The following is a 26,746-nucleotide window of genomic DNA, read 5'->3' as shown; positions in this document are numbered from 1 at the left end:
TCACATTTATGTAAGTTACTCATGAGACCGTATTTGGCTTGTAGATTCATACGTTAAACTGAGATTTAAAGGACAATATCACACACCTTCCAAGTCTGTCTTGGAATGTGATGTTAAAAAATTTGCCAACAAACCACTTGATATGATTAACTCACTCACACTGAAAACTTATTTGAAGGAAATCTTTTAACAGCCCCTATGAACTGGAGCTGTGCAATATGAGTAGTGTCACTGTGGCTGGTTTCCATGTGGGTAGCATGTGGGTGAAATTTGGATGGATTTCATTTAAATGTAGACAATGTGCTTTATTGGGATATGAAATGAACTTTTCAACTGAGAAAAAAATTGAACTTTGTCCACTGTCATTTAAGTTGAGCACAGAGAAATATTGATGCAGAAGAAGGAAACAACCATGTAGCATCAAATTCTGCCCAGATCATCTTACACTCCTATGAAACTGCTGACAGGAAGGTTTTTTGTCTTTTTGGGACTTGCCAAGATGTTGTGAAGCTGACATTGAAGTTTCGGTCAGTGGCATGCTCTTCCTGAACAATGTGAAGGCATTCATACATTTTATGCAACATATATTCTAAAAATACTCAGTCATGGAAACTCTCAGCTTCATTTTCACATCAAATCATGAATCCAGTATCCCAAGAACTTGACTCCAAAGATGGTTTCATTGAATTTGAGTGATTTAGTAAGAAGGAGTTTAAATATAGGTTCAGACTATGACACACCTTTCCAAGGATGAAGGAAAAGATTGTAGTTATTGTAAAAACACAGGACAGTTCCGAGTTTGTTTTCTTTTTTTTATAACCAGCGACACTGACCACCTGACAGTGTTGCATCATGTTCTTTGGAAATATCAGTCATGTGAAAACTTGGAGTCACATTGTCATGACAGCTATTATTGTGACTGTTGGATGCCTTGCTGTCTGTCTCTTCATATGAAATATTTGTCTTTTTGAAGCACTACATTTAGTCACAGAGTAATGCAACATTTACAGTATGATAGGTGGGAGGACGGCTGGTGCTTGTCCGGACAGGCATCATGAGTCAGAAGTTCATCTGCAGGCAGAGGCAGATCGCTTTAATGAGTCTGATTGGATAGAGGCTTGTCTTCATTCTTCACTTCTTTAAACAAGACAGTACCACTGGTTTTTTCCACTGGTAATTATGTTAATGACATTAATGCTTTCGAGGAAGCCGTAGCCTACTGTATAAACAAAGAGAATGCTGAGGATGACCTAAAAATAATGTCTTTACTACTTTACTTTTTTTTACTTTTTATTGATCAATTAACTTCATACAAAATTCAGTAAACAGAACCTAAATGAAACCAATACTTTGTGTGAACAGCTTTGCTTATAAAACTGCAGCAGTTCCCTTCAGTACACCTGCACACAGCTTATCAGGTACTTGACAGGTCGGTTGTTCCTTCATCATAGATAAATGGTCACAGTCTGTCACACCGAGAGACCTGATCCCAGTATGACTTCATCATGTTGAGATCAAGGCTCGTATGTGGCTACACCAGCTGGTGCAGAAGACTTGTTACTGGTAGTAATTCTGTTGGATGTTTGGGGTCAGTGCCATGCTGCAGAAACAATGTAATAATGATCAGATGTCTCCCTGGTGGTCCTGCATGAAGGATAACAATCTAATCATCATGCACATTAGCTGTAGGCTATGTTACGTTACGGTCGTATTGTGAAATGTGACTATTAACATTTTCCATAAAGTGGTTTGCGGTCTGGTTGTCCATCTGTTAGGCCACCACTGACAAACTGGGTGTGGACGCTTCTTGCTATATTATGGCAGGAGAAGAAACGTGTGTACTCTTTGGTAAAGTAATCTCTGAAAGAGGAAGTCCGTGCGTGGTTCTTCATACGCAGTGAAACTCAGTTAAATCTAGAGTCTCTATCCAGTCTTGCTTTTTCAACGTGGGCGACACCGCACTTATAAATGGAGACGCTGCACGGGAGCGAAAGTCCGACCTGCGCGTGCAAAATCAACGACATGGAAGAAGAAGATTACTGCTCTGGAGAGGAGGAAATCTTACCCCGGCAAAACACTTTAAGTCAACTTGTCAGTCAGAGGGAGAGGCGACTTCAGCAGATAGTGTGGTTCTTAGCCGTGATTCTGGCTGTAGTGCTGTTACTAGCTGCTGCTCTGCTGGTCGGCCTGCTGCTGGGACTGAGAGCTGAACCTGCGGACACACAGGTAACAACACACCGCTGAGTGAACCGTACTGGTTACAGCTATACTTAGTTTACTTAACACGACGTTGAATTTGCTGCAAAGTGAGAGAATGTTACACTGTACATCACGTTACTGTAAACTATCTGAATAAGTTGATATCATGTTACAGTGTGTATTGAAAGCAGGTGAAAGTTTGAGCGGAAGTGTTATGAAAGTCATATCTCTTTATTATTATTGCTTATTTTGACGCCGCACGCAGATAGAGCAACAAATGAGCAGCTGTGTACTGATTCATATCCAGACTAGCACTCACAACACGGTGACCGTAGTTTTATAAACGTGAACGCTATTTTATATCAAATGTGTTAAAGTGAGCTTACAATGCACCGACTTCTAAAACGGGAGACTGCTTAAATATTAATGTACAAGTAATTTTAAATAGCTACAGTTTGCACGGAAGCGTATACCATTCAGTTATTTATTTATTTATTTATTTATTTATTTTTAAAGCTATGTTTTTCTAAATTAACGAGATAATTTATTCTTTTTTTTCTGAATTAACAAAACTTCTATAATCCTGCGAAAAGCTTCCACGTGCAATTAACGTTGCTGCGTCTTCTTTACTGAAACTTTCTTTCACACCAGAAAAATAACCACACACAAAAAAAAGCATCAGTGGTGGCCTAAATGTTAGAGAAGTACAACGGAGTATTAGGGCCAGGCAAAAAAAAGAAAAGAAAAAGGCAGGCAAAAAAAGAAAGTGTGTGATAGTGCTGTGTGAATGTGATCCAAACATTCCTGGAAAAGAAAGCACTGCTCTCTGAACTTCCCCTGAATAAATAAAGGTTAGCTGAACAGCTAATCATGTTATAACGTGAAACTCATCACATAGCTGGTGTGTGGAGAGGAGCACACATCACAGTACCTACCCTCTATCTGATGGGATTATTTTCCTTCAGCTGTTCAGACCTGTACCTTTTTTTTCTCAAGTGACTGTAGTATACTTCTGTAATTTTGCAACCAGTAGCCTACATATTTCATAAAACCCCTCAAGTAGGTTGCACTGTTTTAGTAGTTGACACGTTTAAGATTATAATATACTGTAGCAAGTTAAATGGGGTTTGATTTACTGGGGAAATTGTGTTACAACTGTCTCTTGCATGAATGTACAAGTAAATGTAATTATATAAAACTATAGATACAAATTTCAATGTAAAATGTCAGTGCATGCTGCCTACTCTAGTTTTGTTACTACATGAATTCATCTATTACTGTCACTGCTTTCTAGGGGTTGACATGTTTCCAAAACAAACACATACAGGAAAGACACACTCTGATTCTGATTACTAACAGGCCTTAACTTATCAGGCCCTTGAAAAGATTCAGCTGCTTGATAACAAGCTAAGAACTAGGATCAGGTGTGTTGGGTGGATGATGATTTAGTGGAGGGCATGCAGGGCAACTTTCCAGGAGTAGACCCTTCCCCCACATTCAATATTAGCCTATGGGTTGCGAAATTAACTAAAATTTCCAATACAGTCTTTTTAAAGAATGTTGTTAGAACAAATTCATCTTTTCTCACTTGACTAACAGACTACAAATCTTTTCCTTGCTCTTTTAATTTCTTGTATTATCTACTGCTGTTGCTAAGACTGTGTTTGTTTCCTTACAGCACTCGAAGCATTCTGAAAGATTTTCCTCTGGTAAATATCTTGTTTTATAATCTAGTCAGATTAAATATGTTGTTGATTTATGACTGGAAAAGAGATCATGAGCTTGTCAAAGCAATTATTTATTAATTAATAATTAATATCTCTTGCAGACAGCAGCAACGAACATCACAAAGAAATGGAAGACATGATTCCAAGCGCCATGCTGACACGTAAGAAGGGTTTTAGTGCAAGGGTATCTGCATTAAAGTTTAGTTTCCAGGAAAGGCACTTAAGCTCCAAGCCTACAGTACCAACCAAAAATAGACCAGTCCTCTACAGTAACAACCAAAAATAGACCAGTCCTCTCTACAGTAACAACCAAAAATAGATCAGTCCTCTCTACAGTAACAACCAAAAATAGATCAGTCCTCTACAGTAACAACCAAAAATAGACCAGTCCTCTCTACAGTAACAACCAAAAACAGATCAGTCCTCTCTACAGTAACAACCAAAAATAGACCAGTCCTCTACAGTAACAACCAAAAATAGATCAGTCCTCTACAGTAACAACCAAAGATAGATCAGTCCTCTACAGTAACAACCAAAAACAGACCAGTCCTCTACAGTAACAACCAAAAATAGACCAGTCCTCTCTACAGTAACAACCAAAAACAGACCAATCCTCTACAGTAACAATCAAAAACAGACCAATCCTCTACAGTAACAACCAAAAACAGATCAGTCCTCTACAGTAACAACCAAAAACAGACCAATCCTCTACAGTAACAACCAAAAACAGACCAGTCCTCTACAGTAACAACCAAAAACAGACCAGTCCTCTCTAGACTAACAACCAAAAACAGACCAGTCCTCTACAGTAACAACCAAAAACAGACCATTCCTCTCTACAGTAACAGCCAAAAACAGACCAGTCCCCTCTTCAGTAACGACCAAAAACAGACCAGTTCTCTCTAGAGTAACAACCAAAAACAGACCATTCCTCTCTACAGTAACAGCCAAAAACAGACCAGTCCCCTCTTCAGTAACAACCAAAAACAGACCAGTTCTCTCTAGAGTAACAACCAAAAACAGACCAGTCCTCTCTACAGTAACAACCAAAAACAGACCAGTCCTCTCTACAGTAACAACCAAAAACAGACCAGTTCTCTCTAGAGTAACAACCAAAAACAGACCAGTCCTCTCTACAGTAACAACCAAAAACAGACCAGTCCTCTCTACAGTAACAACCAAAAACAGACCAGTTCTCTCTAGAGTAACAACCAAAAACAGACCAGTCCTCTCTACAGTAACAACCAAAAACAGACCAGTCCTCTCTACAGTAACAACCAAAAATAGACCAGTCCTCTACAGTAACAACCAAAAATAGATCAGTCCTCTACAGTAACAACCAAAGATAGATCAGTCCTCTACAGTAACAACCAAAAACAGACCAGTCCTCTACAGTAACAACCAAAAATAGACCAGTCCTCTCTGCAGTAACAACCAAAAACAGATCAGTCCTCTCTACAGTAACAACCAAAAATAGATCAGTCCTCTACAGTAACAACCAAAAATAGACCAGTCCTCTCTACAGTAACAACCAAAAACAGATCAGTCCTCTCTACAGTAACAACCAAAAATAGACCAGTCCTCTACAGTAACAACCAAAAATAGATCAGTCCTCTACAGTAACAACCAAAGATAGATCAGTCCTCTACAGTAACAACCAAAAACAGACCAGTCCTCTACAGTAACAACCAAAAATAGACCAGTCCTCTCTACAGTAACAACCAAAAACAGACCAATCCTCTACAGTAACAATCAAAAACAGACCAATCCTCTACAGTAACAACCAAAAACAGATCAGTCCTCTACAGTAACAACCAAAAACAGACCAATCCTCTACAGTAACAACCAAAAACAGACCAGTCCTCTACAGTAACAACCAAAAACAGACCAGTCCTCTCTAGACTAACAACCAAAAACAGACCAGTCCTCTACAGTAACAACCAAAAACAGACCAGTCCTCTACAGTAATAACCAAAAACAGACCAGTCCTCTACAGTAACAACCAAAAACAGACCATTCCTCTCTACAGTAACAGCCAAAAACAGACCAGTCCCCTCTTCAGTAACAACCAAAAACAGACCAGTTCTCTCTAGAGTAACAACCAAAAACAGACCAGTCCTCTCTACAGTAACAACCAAAAACAGACCAGTCCTCTCTACAGTAACAACCAAAAACAGACCAGTTCTCTCTAGAGTAACAACCAAAAACAGACCAGTCCTCTCTACAGTAACAACCAAAAACAGACCAGTCCTCTACAGTAACAACCAAAAACAGATCAGTCCTCTCTACAGTAACAACCAAAAACAGACCAGTCCTCTCTGCAGTAACAACCAAAAACAGATCAGTCCTCTCTACAGTAACAACCAAAAATAGATCAGTCCTCTACAGTAACAACCAAAAATAGACCAGTCCTCTCTACAGTAACAACCAAAAACAGATCAGTCCTCTCTACAGTAACAACCAAAAATAGACCAGTCCTCTACAGTAACAACCAAAAATAGATCAGTCCTCTACAGTAACAACCAAAGATAGATCAGTCCTCTACAGTAACAACCAAAAACAGACCAGTCCTCTACAGTAACAACCAAAAATAGACCAGTCCTCTCTACAGTAACAACCAAAAACAGACCAATCCTCTACAGTAACAATCAAAAACAGACCAATCCTCTACAGTAACAACCAAAAACAGACCAGTCCTCTACAGTAACAACCAAAAATAGATCAGTCCTCTACAGTAACAACCAAAAACAGACCAGTCCTCTACAGTAACAACCAAAAACAGACCAGTCCTCTCTACAGTAACAACCAAAAACAGACCAGTCCTCTACAGTAACAACCAAAAACAGATCAGTCCTCTCTAGACTAACAACCAAAAACAGACCAGTCCTCTACAGTAACAACCAAAAACAGACCAGTCCTCTACAGTAATAACCAAAAACAGACCAGTCCTCTACAGTAACAACCAAAAACAGACCATTCCTCTCTACAGTAACAGCCAAAAACAGACCAGTCCCCTCTTCAGTAACAACCAAAAACAGACCAGTTCTCTCTAGAGTAACAACCAAAAACAGACCAGTCCTCTCTAACAACCAAAAACAGATCAGTCCTCTCTATGGCTTGTGCGAGTATGCATGTGCGCGATATGTGAGAAGTTGTCAGTATCAGTGAAAACATGAAGCAGAGTTTCTTTGATTTGGGTTATGTCTCAATAAACAAGCGGAACGAATTCAATAATGAAAACAGTGCAGAGTGGATAGACTGATGTACTGATTATAGACATGGTAGAAGTGGAGGGGTGCAAACTAATAATTTAAAAAGATATATTAGTATTATTTTTGACAGCATGAGAAATAGCAGTGTGGCGTGAGTGCGTGTGAAAACAGCAATTTGCATGACTCTCACTCTGATTGCGCCAGAGTTGACAGCTTTGATAGTATAGACTGTATTAGTTTAAAGCTGACAGCCGGGATTCTGGTTCCAAGAGCCATGAAGAAGACTTCAAAAATCTGGGAGAACAAACTTAACAATTAAGAATTATCTTCCTCCGGATCAGTACATTTCAGTAATGTGCATAATGAATCACAACTGATAACCCAACAACACGTTTCCTCACAGTCATTTTTTGATACAATTTCAATGTGTTCTGAAAACGCAACAGACAGATTGTAATAGTGATGAGCAGTCACAGAAGTGGGCATGGGAGCAAAGGTTGGGTCCATGCTGTCTAGACAATCACTTGTCTAGAGTGAGTAATATACAGGCTCACCAATCTCAACAATGTATGTAGCTTTGCACATCAGTAGGTGTCTCAGCTCAGATCCTGCTCTTAGACTCATGGTGTAATGTAGAGCTTGATTGTGATTTTTTTTTAAACAAAAAAAAACACTTTCACACATCCTGTTTTTAATGTCAGGCTGTGCTTTCAACTTAAATATGTAATTTCCTGTTATCTTGATGTGATACAGTAGCAGAAACATCTGCAACCTAATTTTCTGCTTTTCTGTTCTCATCCACAGGTCCTACTGAGATGAACTCTAGTTTGCCCTACCTTGAATGGGAAAGTAAATTAGGAAATGTCCACGTCGAAGGAGGTTTCAACTACTCCCATGGAAACCTTGTGGTGCCCAGAAAAGGCAAGTACAGAGTTTACCTGCAGATCACCTACGAGGGTGACCAATCCGAAAGTTGTAATGGAGAGAAGATGGTACTCAAGAACTCTGTGTTTCTTTTCAGTGACAGTTACCGTAAAGACACACTTCTCCTGTCATCACAGGACACAGTGAAGTGCGACATGCATAATTGGAGTAAATCCCTCTATACAGCGGCCTCATTTGAACTGGAGGCAAACAGCAGACTATGGGTGCGATCATCACACCCTGGTTTTATTGCCAAAAATTATGTTTTCACGTTCTTTGGTGCAGAATTTCAGACAGGTCATGTCTCAGACACCTAAATCTAATCAGATCTTGAGGTAGTACTGCATGAGAATTTAAGAGAAGACACCAGTGTAGTTTTATGCTTTCCTTTTTACTATTCCTGCTTATGAAAAAGTGTAAACCCACCGATGAATTTTGCAACATTAAGAAGCAAGTAGTATTTACTCTACTGCAGGTTTGCCTTATCTTTGTCAAGTTATAATAAGCTGCATAGTTTTTAATTCATTAATAACAGCTGACACAGACGTACTGCACCCCAAACAATGATTCAACTAGAGCCACAACAATTAGTCGATAAAACGATTGGGTGATCAACAAAAAATGAATATAATATAAGAAGTACGGCTCCTAGGCATTGGCTGGGTATGTAGTCAGTTGTTTGCTAATTGCAACATGCAACACTTTCATTGCAAGCTAAGAATTAGCATCCCACTATGTGCTGCAGTCACAATGGTAGTCTTTTGTCATAAGTTTCAACCAGGGGCCACATGTGTGTAGATTCATGACTAACACTGTGTAGAAGTACAAAGGCAGAAATATGCGCACCCGTTTTTTCTAAGCATGCCTGTGTTACATTAATCCCAATCATTGTGGAAACTGGCACCCATGCATAAACGTCATTAAAACTCCCACACTCCATCGTGAAAACCAATGCCCTGACACGCCCTGGATGAGCTGTTTTCATATCAGTTTACCACCTGCTCCTCCAGTCTGTGCACCAGTCTACGCAATAAACAGGAAAGAGGAAGGGCAGTTTCACCACTAAGGTTCTCCAACAGCCACAACAGCCAGTTGCTGTGTGGCTCTTTATAGCCTCCATATCATTAATTCAACACATGGACCTGTAAACCATCAGCAGTCTACACCAACTGTACAAGGTGTGATAGGAGTGTTAACGGCAAAATAAAATGTTGACATTTCCTATGTAAATGAAATAAGTGATAAAATAATCAGTATTACATTTGCAAATGTACTTTTGATTGGCGTTTTATAACTTTCTGTAAGCAGTGCAGCTGGAGCCTTCAGATCTTTTTTAGATAGACATAGACATCCTGGTCTGAAGAATGCATGAGGTGTGCACATTCTCACCATACATTGTCTGCTTATGTGTGGGAAATGGTGCATGTATGGTTTGTGTGTGTACACAGTGTATATGCATGTGGCCCCAGGTCTCCCATTGATAGCTGCAAAGAAAATGATAATGATCTTTATTTGGCCAACCCACGATCAATATTATAATCATTATTATTATCATTAGTATTATTATTATTATTTACACAGTTGTAACCAGGTCATGTATTTTTATGAGCATTATTGCCTTCATCTGATTGTAGCTTTAGGGAGTTTTTCATTATTCAAATCAAAGATCTAAGTTTAGAGGATGTTGTAATCCTGGACAGATAGTAAAGCCCCATGACTTGAGGACTGTGGCCAGTAACAAAGGAATTTGTGAATGAAAGCAACTTTTTACAGTTTGGAAAAACAGAAGTCAGGGGGAAAAAAGGAAATAGCAGAAGATCAACAGAAGACTTCTACATTTTATTTTCAATGAAGTTGTAGAATTTTAAGAGTCATGATTTTTGGTTTAACACTATAATATGTATGAAGAGAGGTCTGGTGGTGTTATTTTCTTATTGTTGTGCCATGTAAATTGCAACACACATGCATGATCAATCTCAGTGTTGTCTATATTGTGGGTCAACACATTGTAGTGCAAGTAGTACAAGGCTGAGCCACTCAGTGTTATTGTTCATAAATGCCTTTCCAGATGTTGCCATAGCCAACTTGGCTTGGCTACAGATGTTTTTAGCAAACAGTGTGGAATGAATTACTGGAAGGCTGTCACACATTAACCCAGCCAATGTCTACACAGTCTGCTATGATGGTCACATTCTTTATTTTATGTTTTTAAAGTATGTGTTCATGAAGATGAAAATGAAAATGCAGAGCTACTTACACCACTGCCTCGCCAGTGGTACCGTGTATATGCTTTAGATGCTGTATAATCACATTTAAAATAACTGTGCGCCCATGTGAGCAGTACGCAGCTCACACACACACATGCACACACACACACAAACACACACACACACACACACACACACACACACACAGTGTCTGAAAGAGGTATTTGTACTTTCATTGATTTTATAAGACACCTGTTGTGAAACGTGCCTATTAAACAGAATGTTTGAGAAATGTATACTGTTGTACTGTACCTCTCAGTTCTGTCTTTATGGGCTGTGCATCTGCCTACAAGCGTTTGAGGAAAGTAAGAATGTTGTGCTGTTGATCTGATGGAGGGAATAAAAGCATGAATACATTTTTCTGTATTGCTAAAAGATGACAGTGTTCTGATCTTGGAAATATATATGTTGAGTATGACATGATTGTACCAATTTGTTTGTGTTTTGTCCAAGTTCACATAAAGCGGGCCTAGCAGTGGTTGGACTTGATTATGGATGTACTCAGGGCTGGTGTTCAGCACTTCTTATGGGTTGGGAAAATATATTGAATTTGAGTTTTTTTTCACCATGGGGCTCAATGTAAGCTAATGGGATGGGATAATATATTCTGTAAGAAGGTGCAAGGTGATGTTGTGCAAGTATGCTTATATATTTAGCAAGATGTTTTTAATTTAACTATTTAATTAATTGCTTACTGGGCACTGTACTCTGGATTGATGCTATGCAAATTGACTTTTTCTTACTTTAAAAGAAATCATATCATTTGTGAATTTTTATATTTGTACATGTGTTTGTTGTGCATAAAGTCTCTAAAGGAAATGTTAATAAAATAAATCTAATGACTAAACACTGAGTCTTTTCCTTCTGTCTGTGCTAATGCTTTCAGTTTTGGCCTAACTTGTGTTTCTCACACTAGTTTACGAGCTTGTTTAGTCTGTTTATGTGCCTGTGGTTTCCTGACACTACAAATACACAGGAAGAAGTTTGTCCAGTTTCATGTTTGTTTACTGTAGTTATGCCAATCTGGTGACAACCATAATAATGTGCATGTGTTTTAGTTTCCTGTAGGCAATTTCTGAGTGGATTGCAGGCTAACAATGAGTCACGAGTCATGAGTCAGTAATCACAGTGTATGTGGGCACAGAGAAAATGTGTTAGGCCTAGCCTGTCCAAGACCAGTCATACTTAATAGGTTCAGAAATGCATATGTTAAACAAAATAAATAATTACAAGTATACTTATCTGAATGAATGACAGTTTAATCATACAAGCCTCGTACATACAGTATTCAGAGGTGATGATACAGGCACCAAGATGAACATTAACAACATTGCATAGCCTGGCATGATGGCTACATATTCACACACACAGCTGACTGATGCAACAGTATCATTAAAGGTAGAGTCAGTAATTCTGCAGATCGTTCAATACACTTTTTGTCAGACTCAGCAAATATCTTCTCAAGGTCTGCTACTGTTGACCGAGCCACACAAAACTATTCCAGCTAATTAGCAGCGAGACCAAGTGTTTTCTCATGGACTTGATACGCACACACGCACACACGCACACCAACAAATACTATACCCAATAAGAAATGATTTTGAAATAGGCAACAGGTTTCTGCAGTCTGGAATTGTTCATACGCTTCCTTTTGATGATTACGCTAGTTGACAATGAGGCTTTGTGCTGAACACTGAAATTATTATAATGAAATAATTTCAGCTCTCTTTTAAATAAGAGCAAGGACAAACAGTTCAGTCTGCATATCATGATTGAATAGTACAGCTTGTTGCTGTGTCTTACCAAGAAAAGCAGTGGGATCCATAATAACACATCATTACTTGGAATTTGTTGAGGAGAAACTGGTGCAGGAGTAAGTGTTTGTGTTGAGAATATTGACTAAAATTGACCTAAAATCTTTCTCCTGCTCTTCACAGCATCTTTTTGTGACAGACTTAAACAAAGTGCTTTGTTTCACCAGGAGCTATATGTTGAGAATTTATTTTGTTGGACAGACATTATTTCTGAAGAATAAACGAATGATGTATAAGTTAATGAGTTAAAATACAAGTTAACATTAATTCTGATAAATACAGTTCATATGTTGAATATGTGGTTAAAAGGGAGACTGCATTTCATTTGATTTGGAGTTACATTAATGTGTGTTTTTACTGTGTAAGATGTGTGTTTTTATACTACTTTGTGTGGTTTTTTTTTACAACCTGTACTTATTGTGGTGTTGCACTGGAACTTAAATTTCCTGAGGGGAACTTCCCCAAGGGATCAATAAAGTTACTATCTATCTATCTATCTATATATATATATATCAGACAAAGACTTATGACTAACTTCTGGAACAGATGGCGGAGAGAATATTTATTGGACTTGAAGTCGGCCCATCGCTGTGACATCTCGCAGCCTTCTCTGCTGAAGGTGGGAGATGTTGTACTCATCGGAGAGGATAACACGCCAAGGCAGAGCTGGAGGCTGGGAAGAATTCAAGAACTCTTTCCAGGGCGTGATGGCCTAGTCAGGTCATGTACAGTTCGAACCAGCTCAGGCACCCTTCTGAGGAGACCAATTCAACTGTTATATCCTTTGGAAATTTAGATAAACTGTAGTTTATCGGGGGGGGAGGATGTTGAGAATTTATTTTTTTTTGACATTATTTCTGATGAATAAATGAATGATAAATAAGTTAATGAGTTAAAATACAAGTTAACATTAATTCTGATAAATACAGTTCATATGTTGAATATGTGTTTAAAAGGGAGACTGCATTTCATTTGATTTGGAGTTGCATTAAAATGGACTTCATTTCCCATGATGCTCTAGGAGCAAGAAGGTAACTTAATGTGATTACGTCAGGTTTGTTGTTGTTGTTAGTCAGCCATGTTGAACCTTGCAAACTCGCACACGCTGTATGATTTTCTCTTTTCTTTTTTTACTATTATCAACTAAAGTACTAACCCTAACCCTGACGCACCTCCTCCGGTGCCTTTTATGCAGGTGTGCTCCTAAACAAACACCTCTGTGGGCCTAAGCGGGTCATCAGCTGGGGACCACCAGTGATAGATGTTTCGCTCCTTTAACCCCAGTACATCTCCTGGTGGAGGAGCAACGGCAGGGATCTCTCCCTGCCACCCCCTGCTGACACCCAAGGTGTTGTTCGGCCCCCGACTCCTATGCTTCCTCCTTAGCCACAGCCAGAAGCTGCCTCTCTCCGCCTCCTCAGCCAGTTCTTTGAAGGCTTTCCGATGTTCCCCTCCTATGCATCCCATGTCACGGAGTAGGCGAGCAGTTGAGGAGCCGACAAACCCCCGACACCCCACTTCAACAGGACACGTGATGGCCTCCTAGCCTGCCTCCTTGCACTCTGCCGCCAGGTCAGCATACTTAGACCGCTTCCGCCCGTTGGCAGCCTCTATGCCCTCCTCCCACGGGACGGTGAGCTCCACCAGCAGGACCGTCCTGCGAGCCTCTGACCACATAACTAGGTCCGGCCGGAGCGATGTTTCCACAATCTCCCTGGGGAACTGGAGCTGTTTCCCCAGGTCGACCCTCATGGTCCACTCACTGCCGGGTGAGAGGAGTTTTGCTGTATGTCTTTGCCAGGGGGGGGTTGATTTTCTCTCCAGCCCTCGTGAACAGGATGGGATGTCTCCCTGGAGCGGAAGGTCTGCTGTTTGCCTCCTCTCTGCCACCTCTGCCAGCTTCCTCAGCACAAGATCGTGTCGCCACCTGTATCGGCCTTGTGACAATGCTGTCTTGCAGCCCGACAGGGCTATTATAAAGAGGTCAGGTGGTTCAGATGATGTTATTATATTATTAAGAGGTCAGGTGGTTCAGATGATGTTATTATATTATAAAGAGGTCAGGTGATTCAGATGATGTTATTATATTATAAAATGGTCAGGTGGTTCAGATGATGTTATTATATTATAAAGAGGTCAGGTGGTTCAGAGATGATATTATATTATAAAGAGGTCAGGTGGTTCAGAGATGATATTATATTATAAAGAGGTTAGGTGGTTCATAGGTGATGTTATTATATAATAAGCAGGTTCGGTGGTTGAGTTCAGGTGGTTCAGAGATGATGTTATTATATTATAAAGAGGTCAGGTGGTTGAGGTCAGGTGAAGATATTCATACCACCCAGCTGTTTCATTAAGCAGCATTCACACGTGCTCTGTGATTAGTCACTTTTAATGGAGAAAATCAATTTTATTTATTTAGTGTTATTGTTTTAGTTTTGTTTATGTTAATAATGAAATAGCAGAAATATGAATAATAATATCTCACAGATGTTATGTTTGAGTAACTTTTCTCATTTAAATTAATTATTGGATTTTTAGGTATTTTAAAGCTACTGTACATGTTCAAACTAGGTTTTTTTATGATACATCTTTAATTAGCATCATAAACTACTGATATTTGACTTAATGGTCCTCCAACAGAAAGGCTTTTATATAGGACTCAAATGACGTAAGCACTTATACGATTTTGACATTTCATTTTAAAATCAAATTTGACACCTGTGCATGGCTTTGTCTCAATATTTGAAATGTAATTCTTAAAGTAAAGTCTCATCAACGATATAATGTTAATGTGTGGACCATTAACCATGTTGCAGTTGGTGCCCTCATTCTAGTTTGTGAACTATCAGCTTCTACCTGCTGAGGTCTCACAGTCAGAAGTAGGAGATGAGGAGAGAAGCAGGGTTAGGTTTTGTGTGGTAGCCTACTGATGCGTTTTTCTTTTTCTCTTACTGTTCTGATAGCTCGGGTCCCTTTAAATAACACAAAATACCTCTGTTGACATCACTTCCCGATTTGAATATACCCAATCAGCCCTCGTCAACCTCAAGCCCCACCCAGGAATTTTTCGGGGCAGCACAGTACATACCCCGAGGCAGGGACTTGTTTAACCCCTGTAAAAGTTCTTGGAGATTGTCCTTCAGGGGCGATTCCCTCTATGGAGACAGGCACCAATGGTCACAGCCCCGTTAAATTACCCCTGAAGTTCCTGCAGTGGAAACGGCCCTATGGACTTCTTACCAAGGTACATCACTCAATAATTCTTAAAGATTAAAGACACAGAGATCATTTTGCATATTTTTATCTCATCACACCTAGATTACTGCAACAGTCCTTTTACTTGTTTAAACCAAAAATCTATTGATCATCCCAGATTGTATAGAACGCAGCTGCCAGACTTTTAACCAGAGCAAAGAGATGTGATCACACCACGCCTGTTTTAGCCTCATTACACTGTCTCACACAATGCTTTAGAGTCTATTTTAAGATCCTACTTATTACTAAAAGGCTCTTCATGGCTTCCCTCCCTACTGTGGCTCTGATGTTTTAGTGCCGTGCATGCCAGTATATATTTTTAGATCCTTGGGCAGATGTCTTTTGACTATTTGAGAGACCTGGCTAAAAGCTAGAGGGGACAGAGCGTTTGCAGTCTGGAAGGATCTGCCTGAGGAAATCAGGTCGGCTTAATGGGTGAGCTCTTTTAAGTGCCTTCTTAAAACAGCTTTTTAACTTTCTAATCCTAATCTTTTTCACATCTTTAAATATCTCATTTTTAAATATGGTTTGTCTATTCTTGCTTTTTTCCTACATTGAAATGGTTGAAAATTCATTTTTTTTATCAGTTTTCTTTTATAACGCAATTATTTATTTTTTATTATTATATTTATGTATTTGCTGCCTTGTGAAGCACATTGGAAATGTTAAGAACTGAAACATGAAAAAATGACAAAAAACATGCACATGCTGCTGAATTAAAGATGCGTCGATACAAAATGGGTGTTGGATATGAAGACCAACTAATAGAGACCAACTATGTGAGGGTTAGGCATTCAATTTGTTAAGTTAGCTCTCAGAGGGGGAAGAAATATATTGTGGATGTTCGGGTAATTGAGTTTGGAAATCCCCAGGCCAGCATTCCAGAGGTGTGAATAAAGAGTCCTGGTTTCTGGTGGTTTGTATCATCTGCTTTCGAAAACATGAGGCAACAGTCCCATTGTTTGTTGCAAGCCCTGATTGAAAATGCTCCCCAAAAAAAAAGCACTTCGTAGCATTCTTGTTGTACAAATAAAGGGTTCATTGCTATTTCAACATGACTTTGGCTTATTCATTACACACAACTTCTTTGGAAAGTCTCTTCCTTATAATATCTCACACAACTCCAAGGTACAGACTCAACAAGTTGGTTGTACTTCCTCCCCATTTTTTGCCTACAAGATTTCATCTTAACATGAACTGTAATGGAAAATCTTTCTAGTAATCTCCTCTAATTTCACACTTCTCATGAGAAAAACAACAGTAGAGGAAAAAAATTCAGGCCGCCAAAAAAGGGTGGTTTTAGTTTCTGGGCGTTCCAGTTGGACTTTCCAACTGGGAACTTGGGAATTCTGACTTCAGAGTACAACACAGCATTCAGCATGAGCACTAACTGCTCCATTATGAGGGCGCCCCGACTTTTTAAAAATAAGCTAACCGAATAATGTGGCTTTTGTCAGTCAGTACAGAGACTTTTTAACAAAAAGAATGAAGCTATGAACAACAGATGAACAAAATACAAACATTTAGTTAAATGCCATGCTTAGTATGACTTTGGACATGTCAGTGCTTTCTCGTCCTACAGCAGTGCTTCCTTACCCTTATTAGAACAGCTCCCACTCTCAAATACCAGAGAAAGAGATAAGTAGATCCAGTGAAGGTCCTATTTTTAAAAAAATCCTTCCCAGAATTACAAATCCAAAACCACTTACAAATCATATTTAGCTGTCTGAATTACCACAATCAATTGCTGACCAAAGAAATCAGAAACTTTGTTTCCAACTTGTTATACCGTCACTTGAAAAGCAATGACTTTTGGATCACATTTCTAATCTGATTGGGTGAGCACACTTTCTGAGAATGTTGCAATTCCCAAATCAGCATTTTTTTTTTCTCCACATATGCAAACAGATAATTCTCCTTTAAAATGCTTCTTTTTTTACCAACATGCCCTAATGCTATCAAAAGCCTTCAAGGGTTGAAATGTTGCAATATGCGTTATTGGGTAAGACTTGACACCATTTTCTTTAAGTAATTCTAGTAACGCAGCACAAAAGTGTTGCATTGTATAGGATATACACTGTATATATACTGTTCATGTAAAGGATAGATACAGATACACCTTGTCCAACCTTGTATCCTCATGGCTCTCTTATCCACTTCCCTCACCTGCACAAGTCTTCCATAGAGATCATCCAGGCCTGAGGTACTGAGTATTTTTGAGGTTACCTATTTTATGTATTATTTGTATGTGCTTTAATTCTGTGCATCCTTCTCTGGTGTGTGTGATTGGCTGCAGAGGGGTATTGCACGAAACCAGGATAAGGGATTAAGCCGGGATATGTTAGTTATCCTGGCTGAATTTAGCCTCAAGTCGGTTGCATGAAAGCAGGTTAAATTTAACCCGGCCCAGTTACTATGGTGATTTATTCTCTGCAGCTAGCCTGCTCCAGACCAGGCTAACAACCAGGCTATTATTCTCAGGGATTCATCTGGCAGTTCTGTCAATCTTGTGACAAATTAATGGGTTTTACAGCATTTCCATGGTCTTTCTAAATATGTTGATATAATAGACTATATTGTCGTTTCATTAAAGTCTGTTGACTGTTTAATTGCAACAGTCATTTTTATAGTCATTCATGTGGTATCATTATTGTGTTTAATGTACAGTAGATTTACTTTGTACTATTTACTAGCCGATACTCACAATGTTACTTGGCTGCTTCTGAGGCTGAGCAGCATCTGGGTCCTGTTACACGTTATTTTCTATTAGCACCAAATCACTGACTTCATATCCATTATGGGCTAAATGAGCAAGACATTTCCACAAAATTGACATGATACCTCAAGCCTGGAGTCCAGCAACACTGTCTCCTCATCTGCAGAAGTGCATCCTGCAGCTGCAGATGTGCCTTCCCCCTGCCCTACACCTAATTATAATAATAGTTTGCACTTAATTATATTTCCTGAGTAGCATGCACTTTTACTTGCCACATTTAAATCAAAGTGTTTAATTTAATTCAAATCAAAACTGTTGATTAGTGGGCTTGGACAGTAACTTCTTTAGTCCTTTAATTGTAAGTTTTGACAGTTCTAGTGGAGCACTGTTCTATTAATTGTTTTTTTTTTAAGTATATTTTTTGGGCTTTTTGCCTTTGATGTACAGGTTAGTAGAGAGAGACAGGAAAACTGGAGGCAGAGAGTGGGAATGACATGCAGGATAGGAGTGCTTGGTGCGGGATTTGAACCGGGGTCGTCTGCAGCGTGGACTGTAGCCTCAACACATGGGGCGAGTGCTCTACCCACTGAGCTATGCTTCACCCATTAATTATTTAATTATTATTAAATATTAGTTATTTATGCACTACTTATGCATTGAGCCAGTCCGCGATTGTCTGCCAGGCTTTCTCCCTTTCCTTGATTACAGTGCTTTGTGCTTGTGTTCAGGAGCTGTTGTTCAGCGGCCATGAAGAATGACGCGCAACACCTTTCCATTTTCCAATCTGTGATTCTGTGATCGATGCCATGGGTCTATTTGAGAATGCCGTGAACACGCACTTATCCCAACTATCTACACCTGGCTTGACATAGCCGCGCCTTTTCATCCTGGCTCAGCAAACATGCAACCGAATAAGCCAAGATGCGCCGGTCAGACTAGATCAAGCTGCGCTTGCTCAGTTATCCTGGATTTCTTTATTCTACTTTTGTGCAATAGGCTACCCCTCAGGTGAGCTAGCTTAAGCTAAGGTTAAGCTAGGCTCTTCTCTCCCTCACTTCCAACCAACTTGCGTCCATGTAAAATGTTGCATGTCATTTTGCATGCGGGGTAAGAAAAACAGCCCAAGTTCTGTCAGGGTGGAGTAGTACTTTTGTTTGGTTTACTTCCCTTTTGTTTGTTATTTTACTGTTAGCCCTGAAGCTTAAAAGATTTGACATAAAATGACTTTATTGTTGCTTGTGGTTCTGGTGGTTCTTCAAGTCTGAGAAAAGGGCAGCATCTGTCTTTCATGGTGTGCCAGTGTCTTAACAATATACACTTTAATTTTTCCGTTTTTCTTAGTTTTAGCAGAATCTAGCAATTAGTGGATAATCATTTTGCTGAATGGGCTGTAAACAATGGTGTGCACAAGGCCCAATCGTGGCCCAATTGTTGAAAAATGCACGCTAATGCCCTTTTGGGAGACAAAAACTAACCCTTCAAAAAGTCTGTGCACACCACTGGCTGTACATATACTGTGTTACCAGTTATGGAAAAAACTGAAAGTCTTCAGACGTACATAAATACATCAGTCAGTGCATCACTGCCACGGACACCATCAGGTGGGTAAAAAGTGACCAACAGGGAACATATCATCATTAATATACATTAATGGACTACTTCAATACAGTTATTATTGGACTACAAAAGAGTTGCAAGTCTTCACAGGTAGAGGTGTGGTTACAGAAACTGCGCATGGTTGGCAAGACCTGTGAGTGTGGTGGTGGGGCCCAATGTGATATCTTTTCATGGGGCTCAAAATCTGTGGCAACACCCCAGATCACAGCTACCAATGATGAAACAGGCCTTTATCATAGTCACTGTCAAGTCAGGGCAGTCAAATGTCTGCCGCTGATGAACCCAACAGTGAAGTCAAATATCCTCTGGTGTCTACTGGATGACACATCTCAACACAAAAGCAGATTCTCCCTTAGTCAGTATTTCATCTTCCTCATATTTGCTCATGTCCTCTTTTTTGCTTCTGATCAAGCCAACGCATGCAGTACGCTTTCACATCATCCTCCTCTGCATACCGTGAATCAGCTGTTTTCACTCCAACACACTGTGTGCAAATGTAAGGAATGACTAACTGAATCTGTACTTAAATGTGAGGATTAATGTGTTAATAGTTTAGACTCATCTGTTATCAATTATTTGTACACACATTTGACACTTGTAGACTACTGAAAGTTAAGAAACATTCAAAAGAAACATTAAAAGATTCTGACTGGTCCACTCCTCTTCATGCTCTGCCATGACAAGTTTGGGATCCACTTTTTATTATTGTTGTAGCACCTCATTAATCTCTAATTTGCAGCTGCTAGTCGTCCTGCTATCTGTAAACTGAATGGCACCCAAGACTGTGTTTTATTATGAAGACAGTCTGTTGGATCTGTAGGTTTTTCTGGTTCAGTAGCTACTTGACTGGTTTGCATCCCAGCTTAAGGGACTCTAATAAATGTTAACCTTGTAAAATCACTGATTGCAGACAATGACAGTGGATGTCCTACAGTACAACTTCCTGCAGTTCCACAAAGACTAAATACTAAATACTACGAAATACTTTAAGGTCAGACATTGACTCAGCCATTCCAAAACATCAACTTTCTTTTGCTCTAACCATCTTTTGGTAGAACGTACAACATGTGTTTGTTGCCCACTCCTTGACATTTTGCTGTAGAATTTGATGGTACAACTCAGAACTCAAAGCTCCATCAATGATTGCAAGGTGTCCTCATCCAGATGCAGCAAAGTAGACCCAAACCATGATACTACCACCACCATTTCTCATCCATGACATGATGTTTTTATGTTTGAATGCAGCGTTTGCTCATTGCCACACTAATCACTTCTCATTTGGTCTCATCCATCTTCAGAACATCAGTCCAATCACTGAGTGGCTTATCCAGATGGTCAACCAAACTGTTGATTGTGGTGATGTTGTTTTTGTAAAGTAGTGGTGCTCTCTTTGCAACTCTGCCATGCACAACATTGATGTTCAATGTTTTTCTGATCGTAGATTAATGAACATTGACTGTAACCTCCCCCCAATTTTGTTGGAAAAACCTTGCTTATTTTTGTTTTCATCACTCCAAAGTTGAAAACACATCAAACATCAATCTGTAATTGCTGTAATCCATATCACATTAGTTGTAGTAGAGTTGTACTTGTATGGTTACTTCAGTGACATTGTTTTTGACAAGAAAATACTAACTTTATAATAATAACTTTAAGACTACATTTACACGTGCCCGGCTATTTTCATAAACGGACATTTCATCCTCTCCATTTACAAAAAAAACTGCGTGCACACCAGTCCGTTTTCAGAAAAGTTTCTGTTTACACTAACCCGTGTATATATGCCATCAAGAGCAGTTCAAGCCCACGTTAGCGTTATCAGAATCCCACATAGCAACAACAACAACCTCACTTCATTCCTCCACATAGTACAGCACTTGTATTTGCAAATGCAAACAAATACAAAGGGATTGCACCAGCATAAATGTCACTGTTATTCTGCATGCATCCATGATCACATAGATTATAAACTATGTCGCATTTAACCCAGGAGCAGTTTCCAGCTCCCAAATCTCAGTTTTTCTCTGTTTACATGCAAACGTGCAAACAGAGTTTTCCAAAATCTCCACTCTGGCCGGAGTTTTTAAAAAGCATCGTTTTCAGGGGCGAATTCTCCGTTTGCGTCTAAAGGGAGGGTGCAAACGATGGTTAATGTCTCCGTTTTTAAAAACACCTGATTGTCATCCCATTGATTGAAACACCTGACTCTAATTTCCCCTTCAAATGGATTGATAATCCCAGAGGTTCACATACATTTGCTATCCACACATGTATAAAAATGGATAATTTTCCTCAATAAATAAACAAGTGTAGGGTTTTAGTTTTATTTGTTTAACTGATGTCTCTTTAGGATTTTGATGGAATTCTGATCATGTTTGAGGTCATATTTATGTAGAGCAAATTCTTATTTTCAAGCAGCACTGTATATACAAACTAGTTTACCATGAAAAATATTTCTATCCATGTATCCAGTAGCTCAAGTACAACTAGTAAGATCAGGCTTTACATCACCATGGACTAACAGCTGTATCACTGATCCTAATCAAACGGTTTGACTTGACACCTACATGTTTTGTAATAAGCTCGGCTCCACTCTTTTAGGTATGTGCAGTGCATGCCTTTGTGTTTGGGCGTGGTAGGCCAAGCCATGCAAGGTGGCAACATAATAGATGCGAAAGTTTAATCCAAAGCAAGTGAATTCTGGTGAGTTTGATGACCTAAGCATTATTGAGTGCATTGATAAAAACATTTTTGTTTTCAAATACTTGTATTCGATAACACTCACTACAATGTAAAGCTCTTTGTTTTAACTGTTATATTCAGTTGTAGAGTCACAAGATTGTCAGTTGGTCTCATCAAATTTGAATTCGATACCAACAACACCAAGATTTTTTTCTTCCGAGGTCGTCTTTGGATGATGTAATGAAAGTTAGCTGCTACATTCTGTGCCTCCTACACTTTGTGAATGGTATTTAAACCACATAACAGAATGTTAGGAATGCAGAGCACCCGTCAAACGTTTTGACATACTTTGTTATTGGATGGGAAGGTGTGTGTGAAATATGGAAGTCTGCATCAGCAATCATTTTGATGAATTGTATAGAAGTCCTGTCATGTCCATATCCTACCACAGCACATTCTTAATTGTAGCCTGTTTGACTCAAAGTATATTTGAAAAAATTTGATCAATCCAGATATCAAGATATTCAGATATCAAGTCATATAGAAAGAACTTGTGTAATGATAATTTTGCAGTTAATAGCTGAAGTAAATTGAAATCAAAATAGCATTTTTTTTACCGATGGCTAATTGATGCTCATGTTGGTCTACTGGTCAGTGTGCCACATGGGTAGAGACTGAAATATCAACAACTATTGGACAGACTGAGATTAAATTTGGTCCAGATATCTACACATCTACTAAATGGATAGCAACTGAGCACAATGTGTCATACTCATAAAACTATGCCTACTACTAATTAGGCAAGACATGCATGCAAAGACTGACATCATATCTATAGTAGAGATTGCACAACTGTATAGCAAAGTCCAACACAGACGCCATCATTTCCCAATCAGGATCTTTTTAAAGTTAGCATTTCAGCTGAATACAAGTTAGCTATTCTGTCATTTAAATGCCTGCCTATTATGTTTATGTCATATTTATGGAGGTTTTTGAGCTGTAGGCTGGTCTTTTCCAGCATAGGGCACACAGCTCTGTCTTGATAAACACTTCCCCCATGACGCAAAACACTCCCATCAGTCTTGGCTGTCTCTCTTTGTTTACGGATAATTACCAGATGTTAGCATCACTGTGCCAAAGTCCTAGTCTAATAGAGCTGTTAGCATGGATGATTTAGTTTTGATTTTGCAAGGCTGGATTACGAATTGCATCAGATCCTTAGATGCCCTGAGGCCTCAGGTTTAAACTGTGTTTTTCAGCAAGGACCCACAGATTCACTGTATGGCAATTTCTTACCTTTAAAACTGTTAAATTGGTGACTTCTTCCTTACTGAAGCCTTTTAGAGCCTGTCTTTTAGAAGGGGACACTGTTAAAACAGGGTAAATAAGGGCCCAATTATTGGATGAATCCCAAACAGGTGTTTTACATTTTTAATTTTGCAGCAGCTCAACAACCAAGAAGTTTTAAATCATCTAAATGTATTGGGGATTTTTTAATCTTTAAATCCATTTATCAGTCTTACTTCCACGCAGCCATACATTGTTCGCTCCTCATTCAGAATGAGTTTAATAAAGCATTCTGCAAATAATTTACTAATTTACTGTGGTTATTTTTAATATTTTAAGAGGCTGTTTATTTCCACAGGTGTTATCTGTTGTACTTTGACATAGGCTGTCTGCAATTTGCAAGCATAGTTTTTATTGAGGTCAATTAAATAATAAATTCTTGTTAGTTTTAATGCATATTTCAATGAAAATCTGTTTTAGTTACCTTATTCAGTCCAATTAGCCAAAAGTAACAGATGTAAAAACAAGGAAACGTGAGCACATATACATAGTCAAGACCCCTTCTCTAAATATCTTGTGTTTATGTTTTAAAAGTTTTAACTTTACTTTCTATTGTGTAATCACATGATGCTTTGTTGTCCTGTGATGGTAACACCTGCAGCCAAATTTATTTCACCACTTCATGACCCATATCCTCTTAATGTGTTCCAAACAACCCTGAAGATATTAATTTTGGCAGAGATTGTTACATGGACTGGAACTGTAAAAATTAATTATGCTGCTCAATCAACACTTTGACATGACTAATGACATCACACTGGCTGATGGCGCCTGCATATATGTAGATTTGAATAACTTTACAGCTGCTCAAAAAGAAACTGAAATACTTGCCGTTAAGACGTATCAGGGCTCTACCAAAGAAGCCTGCGTTGATTAAGAGGAAAAGTATTAGACAACTTAATGGATAACTAGTCTATCTCTTTTAGTTGAGATCTGAGATCTCTCCAGTTATTAAACAGTGAACTAGGTAAATTGGACTTTTTCCTCCACCTGTCATCGACCTAAGAGAGCTTTTGGGCAGATAAACCTCTGTCAATTCTATGACTCATCATGATTGAGAAGGAAAAAGTCTGCTGGCATGGTTCTGATGAAAGTAGGATCCAGATATTGCATTAATCACGGGTTGATGTCCTACGGAAGAGGATCAGGGCCACTGTGGGAAAAAAAGTGAGTTCGGACTTTTTTCTCAGAATTCTGACTTTAAAGTGATACAGGGGATCTATGGAACTGTAGAACCACAAATTCAGAAATTTGACTGATTTATCAAAATGTATTGATTTGTTAAACTTAACTCATTAACCAATTAGTTAAGTAAATAAATATTTCTTCCCGAACACGGAGGTGGTGCCCCTGATAACGAGAGCTTATAAACTTAAACATCCAAAATTGCTACACAGAAGACATGTACTTTGTATGTTTGAGTAAAAGTAGTAGACAACTGAGTCAGATAAACCACCCTGTTTAAATTGAGCAATAAATTATAACAGTAAAAAGACTCAACACCCTCTAAAGTCCACATTAAGGGAAATGAAACTATTGTGAAACATTGTATTACTGAGCTAGTGAAATATCATACAGTTAATGACGTCTTTTCTAAGTACCTCCAGTGAGTGAGTGATACACTGCAATCATCCAAGGACCAGAAAGCCTTTAGGGTATGAGATGTTCCTGTCGAGGTTGAATGAGATCCAGCAGTGTCAGTACATTCGCTGCTTAGTCATTAGAATACGTACAATAATTGCTCCTTTGTAAGCTAATATAGAAAGCCAGCGTTAGTGCAGAGATGCTCCCTGCTTTATGCATGAATGTAATAAAAGATAGAAAACTTTTGGTTTCCCATTCGTTCTTACAGGACCAACAGTCTGTGAGTCTCTATGAGCAAGACTTAAAGTAAGATGTGTCATGATGATAACAGGGTAGTGGGTAAGGCAAGGCAAGGCAGTTTTATTTATATAGTGCATTTCATACACAATGGCAACTCAATGTGCTTTACATAAAACAGAAAAACATGTAATTTGAGAAACTTAAAACATACAATTAACCCCCACCCCCCCATAATAAAAACAAACTGCAGAAAAATAAAAAGACATAAATAAAATGATTGCAGCATAAAATAATAAATTAGCTTTAAAATCATTAAAAGGACATAGAGTGCAAATGAAAGATTAAAATGTAAAGTGCTTTAAAAGAGCTCAATCATAAGCACAGGAGAGGAGAAGTGTTTTTAACCTGGATTTAAAAATGTTCACAGTTGGGGCTGATTTCAGTTCTGCTGGTAGTTTGTTCCAGATGTGTGCAGCATAACATTTGGGTAGTGACCCAAAGAATGAGATCACAGATACAAGCGGCCACATTTTTATTTTTCTGGGTTGTGTGAAATAGCTAAAAAAAATAGGTAAGCAGAGAAGAGCTTTTCACATCTAACTGGCCTTGGCATCATTAGTATCAATCATGAAATAGTGAAGCAGATGTCATATTCATTCAAACTAGAACCGCCACTGTTTGTGTATATGTATAATTATTGTCTTTGCAGAGGTTTGTATTTTGGTCAGGGTGATGATGTTTGACACCCCTGCTCTAAAGACTCTCCAGCTGGTCCTGAATGCAGCTGCATGAGAGATCATATTACTCCTATTTTGGCTTCTCTGAATTGACTTCCTGTCAAATCCGGGGGGAGTTCTTGATAGAAATCCAGGCCCCATGACGTCAAGGTTCTAATAGACATCCAGGCCTCAATGATGTCCAGATCCTGATAGGAATCCAGGTCCTGCTAGACATTTAGGCTTCATGATGTCTAGGTTCTGATGGACATCCAGGTCCTGATAGACATCCAACCTCCATAACGTCCATATTCAGATAGACAGGGCCATGCATGCTGTTATCATATTATTTATACTCCTATTATTTTCAATAAGTTGGTTGTTACTATGCTCCCCTCTCCTCTACCTCAACCCCAACCACTCAAAGCCGATGGCCGCCCAGT

The 26,746-nt window shown here is 38.9% G+C and overlaps 1 protein-coding gene across 2 annotated transcripts; it reads left to right on the top strand.

Moving 5' to 3' along the window:
• Positions 1-1,802: 1,802 nt before the first annotated feature.
• On the top strand, positions 1,803-11,168 carry LOC128365195 (tumor necrosis factor ligand superfamily member 15-like). 2 transcript variants are annotated; one of them, XM_053325857.1, is made up of 5 exons: positions 1,803-2,226; positions 3,878-3,908; positions 4,028-4,087; positions 7,943-8,397; positions 8,511-11,168. In XM_053325857.1, exons 1-4 carry the CDS (start codon positions 1,969-1,971, stop codon positions 8,377-8,379), a joined length of 786 nt encoding a protein of 261 aa, XP_053181832.1. In that variant the 5' UTR covers positions 1,803-1,968; the 3' UTR covers positions 8,380-8,397; positions 8,511-11,168. The 2 variants fall into 2 exon arrangements, with proteins under 2 accessions (XP_053181832.1, XP_053181831.1); XM_053325856.1 differs by having other exon boundaries at positions 7,943-11,168.
• The last annotated feature ends 15,578 nt before the right edge of the window (positions 11,169-26,746 follow it).

The sequence above is a fragment of the Scomber japonicus genome, chromosome 9, assembly GCF_027409825.1.
Source record: "Scomber japonicus isolate fScoJap1 chromosome 9, fScoJap1.pri, whole genome shotgun sequence".
Lineage (NCBI taxonomy): Eukaryota > Metazoa > Chordata > Actinopteri > Scombriformes > Scombridae > Scomber > Scomber japonicus.
The sequence above is the reverse complement of the archived record's forward strand: the minus strand, read 5'-3'. Positions and strand labels throughout refer to the sequence as shown.